The sequence below is a fragment of the Sphaeramia orbicularis genome, chromosome 12 (genome assembly GCF_902148855.1).
Source record: "Sphaeramia orbicularis chromosome 12, fSphaOr1.1, whole genome shotgun sequence".
NCBI lineage: Eukaryota > Metazoa > Chordata > Actinopteri > Kurtiformes > Apogonidae > Sphaeramia > Sphaeramia orbicularis.
Window position 1 is genome coordinate 19509750 of NC_043968.1, and position 12306 is coordinate 19522055.

The 12306-nt window shown below is 37.6% G+C and overlaps 1 protein-coding gene across 3 annotated transcripts in view; it reads right to left on the reverse strand.

Moving 5' to 3' along the window:
- xrcc4 (X-ray repair complementing defective repair in Chinese hamster cells 4) overlaps window positions 1–5310 on the reverse strand; it is a 28987-nt gene extending 23677 nt beyond the window's left edge. For all 3 annotated transcript variants that reach the window (XM_030150799.1, XM_030150798.1, XM_030150800.1), the window contains exons 1-3: window positions 5201–5310; window positions 1435–1582; window positions 363–553 (exon numbers count right to left, since the gene is read on the reverse strand). In XM_030150799.1, coding sequence (XP_030006659.1) covers window positions 363–553; window positions 1435–1570 — 327 coding nt within the window. In that variant the 5' untranslated portion in view covers window positions 1571–1582; window positions 5201–5310. The remainder of the gene's footprint in view (window positions 1–362; window positions 554–1434; window positions 1583–5200) is intronic.
- Window positions 5311–12306: the final 6996 nt, after the last annotated feature.

The following is a 12306-nucleotide window of genomic DNA, read 5'->3' on the forward strand; positions in this document are numbered from 1 at the left end:
GACAATTAAACATTTTTGACTTTCAAAACATTGTGGATTTCTTTTACATTTTAGTTTGACACTCGCTTATTAGGAGCATTTTAAGATTACAAAGGAAAAGTGTAAAAATGCCACATCATACGGTATAGCTTTAATAGGATATTTCAGATAGTGCTTAGGGCAGGAGTAGAGCTTACAGATAAGTTCATTTTTAAATGTATTTATTTTATCATATCAGATTAAACAATACTGATACAAATACTGTTAAAAATTATAAATGTCAGATCCGTGGTTGACCAGAATTAGTGAGTGGTCTCTCCCTAAACCTAAAAATAAAAACTAATGATCAGCTTTACTGAGTCAGAAGTGTGTAGAGCACTCACAGAGATGTCCTTCTGCACTTTCTCATATGACAGCGTAACAGTGGAGCTGCATTTTGGAGGAGTTGGCGTCAGGCTGAAGGTGTAAGTGACGGAGCTCACTGTCCCGGTCAGTGCCTGGTGCAGGTCCTGGATGTACCTCTCCAGCTGCATCTCCAGCTCCTCTGCTTCGCCACATAGTGTTGTCTCGCTCACTGTGCAGAGAGAATCCTCACCGTCAGTTGCTGTATCACAATTACTATATAAATGCTTGATCATACATATTTGAGTTAACTACAAATGTTTGGCATAAATGTCATAATGGTCTTTATTCACTTGTTTAAAAAACCACTTGATCAAACTAAAAAAATACCTGATTTCCATCACCATTTTTTAATTAACTGGTGCACTTTTAATGACGCCATCCTCATGCACCCCTTCATGTCAAGATGCTTCAGTTGGTATGTTTCACTATCATTATTAACTGTTAATATATTTCAGTATTGAGATTTTACATAACTTATGTCAAATCTCTCCTGTGCAATTTTGTTTACAAAGCCTCAAAGGAAAATAGAAATGCATTCATGTGTTCCAGAGGTCAATACTCACTTCTTTATTAGGTGACCTGCGTGTATACAATTACTGTTTGGCTTAAGTGATACTAGCACCACAAAATGAACACAAAAAGACAATTAAATCCTGAATCATAATCATCTATAGGACAGTGAATGGTTAACTAAAATCGTATTATGTTAAGAACCTTAGCAGTCAGATAATACAGCAGAGGAGCCTGAATAAACATAGAAATGCAAAGCCATAACAGCTCAGACCAAAGTCTTTCATCATTGTGTTGAATCTAACTTATGAGTATTCAGGCTGTAAAAGGAGAAAAAGTACTGCAGAACCTGAAGGGTGAAACTCATAAATTTTCCAGTGGGTGCAGCTGAGAAGGTCAACGACGGTACAATCATAAACATGCACAGGTGAAGGGAGAAGGGTGTGTGTGGTCAAAAAGGTGAAAGTGTCCAAGTGTCGGGCGAGCAGTAATCTGTCAGGTCAAACATGTAAAATGAGGTGACTCTGGGTGAGATTTCACCTTCTCCTCTCCAAGCGTCTTGTCCATCAGTCAGCAGCAACTGGAATCCTGAACCCAAGTCCTGCCCTTTCCAGTCCACCCGCAGGAAATAGGAAGAACCTGAAGACACGTGGATTTCACGCACTGAGATGTGCATCCCTGCAGACACCTATGGAAAAATTCAGCAATTTAAAAGTCTGACAATTTCATTATCAGTTTACTAATTATTATTTGGGTTACAGAATGACCCAAAAATTGTAGGTTCCTGTAATTCCACCCAGTCAACATGATATTTTCAGAATGTAACATCCAGAACATGGAAGACAAAGGGTAGCAATTCTTGTATTCGAGAAGCAAAAATCTGCAAATGTTTATCTTCACTTGACAAACATCATTTTAACCTTTAAGTATTATAGCTCTTAAAATAATCAAATCAACCAATCAATGAATCAATCAATTGATTAATTATTGGGAAAATTAAAGCAGGAACCAAAATCAGGGGTATAAAATGCCAGATTTGAGAATACACGCATTTTCCTCTCAGTCCAACCCAAAAGACTAAACATAAATATAAATGACCTGACAGTGTCTCACGTTCTATGGGAAAGTGAAGCCACTTTTCCATGAGACAATTCCAGGTCCAGTCTGACCGAAACTGATCAGCAATTAGTAAACATGGCTCTCACTATCACAGTTAACCCTCCTGCTTGTCTGAAAATGCCTGTGACTGGTCAAAATGTGGGTGTCACAGGGTAGATCACTATAACTCATAAACACAGGCTAGGAGAAAATACAGAAGTTTCCTCTCAGACCACTTGAATTAAAATATGCTGAAAAGTAAGTATGGCTGATGACAGAAGTCAGAGCTTTAAGTTTGTTTCTTTGTTAGCTTTTACACACATTTAACTTGTGTGGGAAAATTGCAAATGGAGACACTGGGAGTTATAAAATGAAAGTATAAAACAAATGCATTCCCAATTTTTTTTAAATTTTACAATATGTAATGGAAGCATCACAGACCATGCCAGTGGACACAGAAAAGAGAACATTTGTTCAATAAGTCTCCCATGTTACATATAGGAGCACTGACAGTACACACTCTTCATGTCAAGTATTTATCTCTCTGTTATATTTGCACAACAGAAGTATATTAAAAACAGTCTGATATGTAAAACATTTAAAAAGAAGCCAAATTATTGAAACATATTCATGAAAATTGTTTTATCTCCAAATCAATGGCAGTAAAATGCTTCCAGCAGTCTTAGGACTACTGTGTAAAGAATGGAACAGAGATTTAAGGTCCATCTACATAGTTTTCTGTCATTCATCCTCTTCTTCATTACATCCAGTGACACTATAACTGAATAATTCCATCCAGTGAGGAAGACCATGAGAAAAAATCAAACTGTATATAATCTCATATTGCCTAACCCAAAATAGGGTTGAGGTTAATAAGTAGGCCTATTAGATGGTAAAGCTAAAGTAACTACTGTATTAAAATCTGAATTAGATTTGTGTTTTTTTTTACTTCATATACTGAGGTCATTCTGTGTTAAAAAACCACATGTAGTGTTTGTGAAACCAGAAACAGCCAGTACAACAGTGATATATTCAAAATGCAGATTATTTTTTGGCACAAGCAGTGATTACAGTGACAGTCATTTTCATTATTCAGGACATTGAGACACCGGTGTCTGGAGAACAACATGGGCACCAAATTAAAGGGCATGTTCATGAGAAACGGCATTAACACCAGTGAAACATATTAACATTAAACTGAAAAGATGAGTTAAATCATTTTCAGATAAATTGAAAGACATAAATGGCATATTTTCTCATTTCGTTTGACAGACGCTGCTTCTGATGAACTTAAGTATTAAAAACACAGGGTTTTCAAAGACTTGTGAGTCCTAATAGCTGGAGGTGCGTCAAACTTGGTAGAGACCTGTCATAATTCCCACAGCTGTTCTTACATCATTTTCCTGGCATCTGTTGCAGCATGCTGTTCACGTGCTGGGCTCTAACTCCCTTTACCACGACCAACCGTCCAGTTTAACAACCTCTGACAAAAAAGAAAACAAAAAAAAAAAACAATCCCTGAATGTGGATCTGTTTTACAGCAGCTACACTGACATGCTGTGAATTTATCTTTGCAAACCTTTTAGCAGGAATCGCTGGGGGCCGAGGTTTTGTTAAAGAGAGAATGGAAGCCATGTTTAACGTTCACAGGCAAAATGGATCTGTAAACCATCAGAGACCCCATAAGGCTTGGCCGGGGGTAACCCACAGCCTCCACAGGACGAAACACACAAAGCCTGTCTGTTGTCAACTGTTCTCGGTTACAAGAAGCCCTACTGCCTGACAAGAAGGCTGACAGTGAATGATTCAAGCCCATGACTAAAATCCTCATAACTAGGGATGGGCATTTTAACTACTTGAGTCAAATAACCAGTCCAATTTAAATTAATTAATCATGACATTATCATTAATCCATGCCCTTCATCAAAACAAAAACAACAACAATAATAATAATAATAATAATAATAATAATAATAATAATAATAAAGTATTTTTAATTAATATAAATTAACTTTAAACACTTTTTTCAGAGTTTACTTAGCATATGTTGTCTCTCTGTGAAGTAAAACATAAATCTCTACCCATCCCCACCCCAAATAAAAAATTGCCCACTAGCCTATATAAGCTACTGTTTTGACTAATCAACTAATCAGTCATGCACATGCACATCCCTAATGTACAGCAACATAAGCATCCCCTCTCTTTTACCACTATCTAGCAGATATTTCACTGCACACACTAGTTTGGATTTAGGATACATCATTGTTAATGGTATATTCGGGACACTATTTCTAAATTGTATTTTTGCCCCTCGTTTTAGCCCTGCCAACCTCATCTCCCAATGTGCAGATGCTCAGTGGCTGTTTTTTGGTTAGTTTGTTTTAGTTTTTTGTTATAGCTATTCAGTCCTGACATTTAGTCAAATCTAATACAATCTTTACTGCTCCATAAGTGACTCTTACATGTTCACTGCACAAAAAAATGACCAGAGTTCATGCTAAAGAGAGAGAGGTGGGTTATGTAATTGTTTAACACTGGCTGATGTTTAGTACTATTTGGTGATATAATGGCCAAAGTGAACAGGGTTGTTGTAAATGATTACTCCAGCATCATGCAACCATATTATCAGAGCCGGGTGAGCACTGTAATGCACCAACACACAGCCTCTTATTATTGGTCTAAGTACAGAGTGAGGCAGAGAAACTCATACCTCACTTAGCTGTATACTAATGACCAACCACTGCCGCATGCTTCCAACACAGCAAGCCACATGTTTAAGCAGAGCACAACAGCAGCCTTTTCTTTAACAACATCCTTTTAACACCTGCTTCAGGGTAAATATATGCACGGTCAGAGAAACTCCTCATTTGAAAATTAGATGCTGGAAAGTGTAATTCTGCACCACAGAGAGAAACAATCCCTCATCTTCGACTATTCAATTTCCAGATGTTTAATGGGGTTCGGTGCGACTTTCTTTCCGTGAACAGTGTCCAGTGAAACCTCATATGACAGCAGAAACAGGAAAATATTGCTCTCGTCCAGTATTACAAAAACAATCTTAATATAGCTAGCTAGAGCTGCAGTTCAGCACTCAGCTACAACCACTGGTGTGTTTGTAAACACTGTCACTAAAGGCTCGACATGTGGTCAGACACGCGAAGAAAATATATTTACACTCCGAAAAGTTATATTTCACTTCTTAGCTCACCTAATACGAGACCACGTGTGTCCTGTATGCTGCTTTGGACCAGAAAAGCGTATCTTTGGGCTGTTGTGTGACAAGTCCAGCACTGTTTTGCCGGGCGAGTTGAAACTACGTCATCATTAAGCGACAGAACTGAACTGAACAGCTGATCAAGTATGCACGGACTTTTCTTTCTTTCTTTCTTTCTTTCTTGATTTCTTTCTTTTTTTTCTGGTTTTGAAACACCGGAAATAACATTTTATGTATCTTAATATAATAACCACATGCCAATCAAGAAATATAGTGTATGAAGAAAATAGTATTAGTAGCCTGTTGATAATTTAATACATTAAATATAATAATAATAATAATAATAATAATAATAATAATAATAATAATAATAATTGTAATGTTTTATTAAATTATTAACCTATGTTTTTGCAGCTTTCATACAATTTACTGTTCCATTACATAGTCTAATGTTGCTTTTATTTACTTAATACCCAACACTATTTACTTTCAGACAGTGATGCAGCTCCTGGAAGCCCCTTGACGTGAGGCAGGGTCACAGTTGCTCTAAAAAGCCATCTTTTCCTCTTCACACTCAATTCCTTTCATTTTCATGAGATATTAGCTACAATTATATATCAAAGTGCCGTATTGTGATGTTGTATGTTTATGTATGTACTGTGTGTATGTCTATGTACTTCTATATGTATATTCATATGTATGTCCATGTTATATTCCCTTTTTTAATCTATAGCCTTCATGTTCATGCACTTTCACATCTGTTTGGAGCCGCTCATCTGCAGAGGAAGCATGTTACAACAAAATTAATAACCTTAACTCTGTCCTTGTCTCTTAGTGATGTTTTGCCTTCCTTAAGAGGCTAAGGCAACAAGCTGTGTGCCACATGTTGTTAAGGGGGAAATGAAGGGATTACCTGAAGACTGTGATTTGAGTTCTGCAAACAGTCACTCTGTAAAGCAAGAATAATTGCTTTAAGAGATTGACTGGGCATTAAAATTCATTCTGTGCAGAAAATGCACACATAATGGGGCCCACATCAACTGTTGTGCTACAGGGATTTGCAGTATGTATGTGTATTTGTGGAGAATGTAAGTACTACATGCATGATTGTGCACATCAGAGAGGTTCACATATATATGTCACTCTCCCAGGTGGCCTTTTAGTGCATGATCACATGTGTGCATGTGCTGTGGGGCATATTACATTTCAGTGAGAAAATCTCTGGTTTATAAAAACAATGCTGAAATCACTCAGTGTATAGATTTCGATGTGTTACAGACTGTCAAACCTTTAGAGTGGTGCAGTAAAAGCCCAAGACTTTTATACAAATGTGAGATCTGTATATATTTATGTTTGTGGGGAATTCTTTACAGGAAGTTCAGTGTGTCTCAGTACAGACGTTAAGACATCAGGAAGTGTCTGACCTGCATCCTCTGGTCCATTTTAGCTCTCAAAGCTGCAGTGGACCTCTGTGCTTTCTTTATTACTTGGCTACATTTTAACCTGAGGTGAAAAAGACTTGTTTCCTCCATCATGAAATCAAAGAGAAAAAAAAGAGCCTTTACTTTCTTATTGTGTTGGCTTATCGTGTTTCCTTTTGTGTTTGTTTAACTGACCCTAACAACAATAATTTCCTGTTTATCTGTTTATGTTTATCATTAAGTGGTTCCTTCAATTCTGGGTTCTGCCAAAGTAAATCAGTTTTGATCTTACTAAGTTTTTGTTATCGAACTGTGTTTTTCAGGGAAGCAGGGCTCAAATGAAAAAGTGGTGTCTCATACTTTTATGCACCATTTAGAATCTCCACAAATACTGAAATAATCCTTTAATGACAGATGATACTGATTGCAAAACACTCAAATCTGATTAAACCCTGCCTGTCCCGTGTCCAGAGTCAATGTCAAAGTGGTAAATGTTTTCAGATGGTTTAAAATTACATGCATGACTTTGGGTCATTTTAATGGAGGTGTACATTGTGATGAATCTAAGAGAAGTTCAACATTTTAGCTCACATTATGACTGGTTGATTTAATCATACAGTGTATTTCCAGACAAGTGAATGGACATAGTGGAGACAAAAATGGAGCTTCACAAAGAAGAGATGCTGATCCTGCAGCTGAAGACTTGAGTCCAAATAAATGTAGATGTTGCTCTGTGAGTGTGATACAAGCACCTACTTGATAGGGTTTTGGTCAGTGATTGCTTTTAGTTGAGTGATGTGTTTTCAGTTTTTCCCACGGTGACAGGTCCCAAGTGAAGAAAAGAGAAATGTGCTGTTTCAAACTATGTTGTTCATGTTAAAACCAAATACTTCAGCATTTTTTACATTATTCATACATTGACAATGAAGCTCTCCCATGTACTTGTTTGTGAGAGCAAACCACTAACTTTTAAACACATGAAGGACCAATACAATACAGTGTACTGTAGTATCTGCATTTAATTACAGTACCGATAGAGTCAGTTTTGGACATTGTTCATGGTCACAGTGAATACAACCTCCTCCATTCTGCCAGGGGCCTTATCCAGGCTCAATCAGTTAAACAAATTGGCTTCCAGACGTCTATGTAAACACATCTGTGCTTGTTTTGTTATTGTTGTTATTAGTGTGGGTTGTCAATGTTATTACTGTCCAGCATATTCAGTCCTCTATGGCTTTATGTGGTGAGATCAGCCTTCATGTATTTTTGGGAAAATGGGGCTGTACAAGAGAGAAGTACTTTTACTTCAGCTATACATGCAAGTCTTATATACAACATATGCCAAACATGGCTTATGGTTTGTCAGTCTAGTAATATATCTGGATCAGATACACTTAGGCAACTTTGTGCTATTCCTAAAACATGCTCTTTATATTGGCTTTGTAAGATATTGTTACTCAACATCTGAGTTTGAGTTGTAATTCTCAGGAGTATTTCCTTTGCAATGTCAGTGGTTTCCCACTATTAAAGTGTGCTGAATGACAGCTAGTCTGTGTCTGGTGAGATATTTATACGCTGGCTTTTAATATGCCTGAGACGATCCATAAAAAGTCTTTGTATTTAGACAGAAGATGCAATGCAATACAGCAGCAGCATAGAATAAAGGGTTTATTCACAGCCTTACTGTACAGGCTGGTTTTGAACGTGGCAGACCTCTGAGGGCCTGGCGATAGAAAAGGTCAACAAACCAGAGCTTTCTGAAGGGCCTGGGTCATTTATTTAGATTGGCAGAGTGAGAACATGGATCTGGTCTCAGCTTGGTTATGTACTGTATATGTTGTGGGCGTTGATGTGAAGACCAGGGAACATTGTATCTGATCAGTTAAATGTGTCAGTCCCTGGAGGTTTAGCTCAGCCAACACATTTACTCATAGTCATTTGATCTATTTTGACCAATCAAGTTTTGTGACCACACTATCGAGATACAGTATGTTCAGAGGGGGGTGAAACAAAAACATTGTGAAGCTCACTTGCCTTCATACTCAGTGGAAACATGCAGCATCGCAAATTTGCTGAACATGACCCAAAAAGAACTCTGAGTTCAATCAGATGTGCATGTGTTGACTATCCTTCTATTGTAATCTGTCCATGCAGTTCACTCATTAGCAGTCATGGCCAAAATACATTTCGTGTGGGTACAACAAGTTTGACCTTTAACCTGTGGCCACAATAGTCTTACTTCATGTGTGAATCCAACATACATGCCAAGTTTGAAGAAATTACCTAAACGTGTTCCTGAGATATCTCATAATGCGAATGGACAGACATGAGGTCACTGTGACCTTGATCTTTGACCTTTGGCCAGTTAATTCTTGAAGGCAAGCGATATTTATGCCATATTTGAGAACTTTCTGAAAATTGTGTAGCAGCCGGAGTCTGATTAATGAAGTGTTACAGTATGACAAGGTAGTACCTCCCTTTGTTCTGCTGTGATATACTAAAGTTAAGACCTCACTCTCAGAGAATACAATGCTATGTTCAGCATTCACATGAGAGCTCTCTGTAGCAACCAGTGGGTGCACGTTATGTGTTACATAGTCTACTGCCCATGCAATGTGATATCATGACTTGGGTAAATATACACGGCACTTTTAATTGGGATGTTATCTGTACGCATTATAAGCTTTCCATGTGTATGTTCATGCCATTATTAGCCCCCTGTACAACCTGAATCGATGCATCAAATACCACACACTGAGGGTTTGGGTCAGGGTTAGGGTTAGGGGTTAGGGTTATGTAAGATCTTGGCGTAAATTGACACGCAATCAAATGGCGTTGAATAACATGTGAAAGGTCGAAAATACATACATATAGCACACCAAATACCATAAGAACTGGCGTGACATACTACGCCATTTATTGAGATCCGTCTGGCCCATTTATGACAAGTAGATATTGAGCTGTGGAGACCTCGTATGGTACGGTCAAAGCTCTGTAGAATAAAGTATCAGGGTGAAAACTGCCATTTCAATGTATATGAACTGTCTGAGCCAAGCTGTCTGACCCCCACGTTAACTGCCAGCCTGCTAACCTTCCTCACTTAAATCCATCCCATGTTACAAGTGTTCCAGAGATGTCCCTTTTCATATTTGATCTTTTGCTTGTTTTTAAATGGCATTGATCAACAAATGGACAAACCTTCTTACAGAGCAAAGTCCCTCGACATTGCAAAAAACAATGTAAAGAGGTTATGTTTTTCACCCTGAGCAAATAATTCACATATTTTTCACACAAATGTTGACCAATTTTCGGACTGTAAATTAAAAATGCCTTCATTGGGATCACAGGATCACACATACCAACCGGCACATGATACACGATATAACATAGTACCTCCTGTATTTATATAAGTAAATATTAGTTTGGTAAGAACAATATAATTGTTGTTTGGAAATCATGGCCCATGGTATAAAAAAAAAAAAAATATGGGTCTGTTAAAACAATGCTCTTCTAAATGTTGTGGTCTTCAAATGAATCAACCAGTATTTATTTACTCATGAAAAAAGTTAGTTAGTGGCACAGTATTTCACAATTGCGAATCATGCCCTGACCATATTTAGTCCAGAGGACCCACGCAGAGTCTTAAGAACTTCATGGGACCCACCAGATAAACAGAAACATGTTTCCCAATGGCTCCTGGCATCACCAGAGGGCCTGAGCAGACAGTGCAGTCTTATTAGCTCCAATAGACTCCTACCAGATTCAAACAGGGCTTTTGGTTTCTCATCTCCTCTCCTCCGTCATTAACTATAACCCTTCACTTTCATCTCTCCCTCCTCTGTACTACTCAGGGATCCTTCCTTCCGCTTGTCTTTAGCATTGCCCACTCTTAATAGCCTCAAGCGGACATATGTGCATGAATGTGTGCATGACGCATGCACCCGCACACATGCAGTCAAGCACTTGAGGCTAAAACCTGCAGTAATGACTTCCAGCTCAATCTTTAGGTAACAAGCATTTCCTGGTAGATGTGTCTGCCTGAGGACAACTCTTGACCAACTTACTATCACTCGATCTCTCAAACACCCACTCTTTTCTTTGTCACTACATATTTCTAACACTTAAACCTTCTGTTATCAGCTGGATTTCACATCAGCTTGACATGTTGCCCTTATGTTTTCATGACAATGTGAGGAACCTATTCAATTACAATGAAATTTAGAACAACTTGGACATTATCTAAGCGAAACACTACTACCTGATTCTCCTAATATAAGTCAATCCTAGTGACACTGGTGAGTTTGGCTTGTATGTTCAGCCACAGCTCTTGTCTTGAAAGACTGGAAATGGCCAGTTTGGACCAATTGCTGAGGTTGGAAGAAGACAAAAGATGGGGTTGTCCCTTTAGAATTGACTGTCATCAAAGCTGAAAACTTAAAGATTCAATACTGCTAATGAACAGTAGATAGTGACTATTTAAAAAGAGATAAAACTCAGCACATTTAGTTAAGTTGGTGCTAAATTCTCATTTATAAATACTGCACAATGTATGATAATGTTTAGGATAGTGTTGGCAGTAAAAAGTTGGCTGTTGTAGCTGCTTAGATTAGAATTCAGCTGTGGGTTTATGTTGCACTGTCTGGAACTTATTGGCACACTCACAAATTTCTGTATTGGGAGTTTTTTGATTACTCAAGTCACATGACACAAAAGTGAAAAACACCTTTTTTTTTAATAGACAATCACTGCAAATACAATGGCTGTAAAGTGTTACATACAATATTCAACAAAGCAGAAGAAGAAGGCTAAGTCATTGTGTTGCCATTTATGTGGGTGTTTTTCTTGAGTCAGCAGTTCATCAATTAAGTAATAAAATTAGCAAGAGTCACACCATTTTTTTACTTGAACATTCTGACTGCATGGATTTGGATTCAGTAAAAGAGATGTTGGCTGGAGACCTAAAGAATGAGGCTTTTGTCATCAGTGTGTAGCGTTCATCAGTCCTGAGTATCCCGCTGTGCTGGCTTTCACTTGTTTGTTTGCTTGCTTTGTTTCTGGATTTGTTTTGTTTCCTCTTATGTTTTATTTATTTGAAACATTTTATGAATCAAAGTGACATGTGCGAATGGTTAAGGAGGTCGACATGTTCATTGGCTTCCATAATTTGCGGTTTGCAAAAAAGAATCTTGTGAAATGAAAGGAACTCCAGCTTGACTTGTCTATAAAATGCATTTTAAGTTCAGGTACGCTGTAGTAGGTGGTAGAAAATGTTGATTTTATGGTTCATAAAACTGACTTAACCCATAAAGACCCAGTGCTACTTTCGAGGCAGGTACAAGATAGTTCTTTCTCTTTATCTAACTTTTCTTAATGGATTGATCACCATTTATAACAATATTATCCAGTGCATGTTGTGATTTTTCAGTGAAAATTAGGTATTTTACCTGTATTTTATTTACTGATCATGTCAATGTTCATAAAAACTCAGATTAAAGTTGAGGAATATGATGTCAGAAACAGAGAAAACCCAAGAAAAAGTGACTTTATCAGCGAAGATATCAATAACTCAACATAAAAACAAATGTCTCCATCCACTGTTGTTTATCAAACTCCATGGGTTTTACTGGTAAATCAATGTTATAGAAGATGACAGTGTTTCCACATTCACTTCGGAGCCTC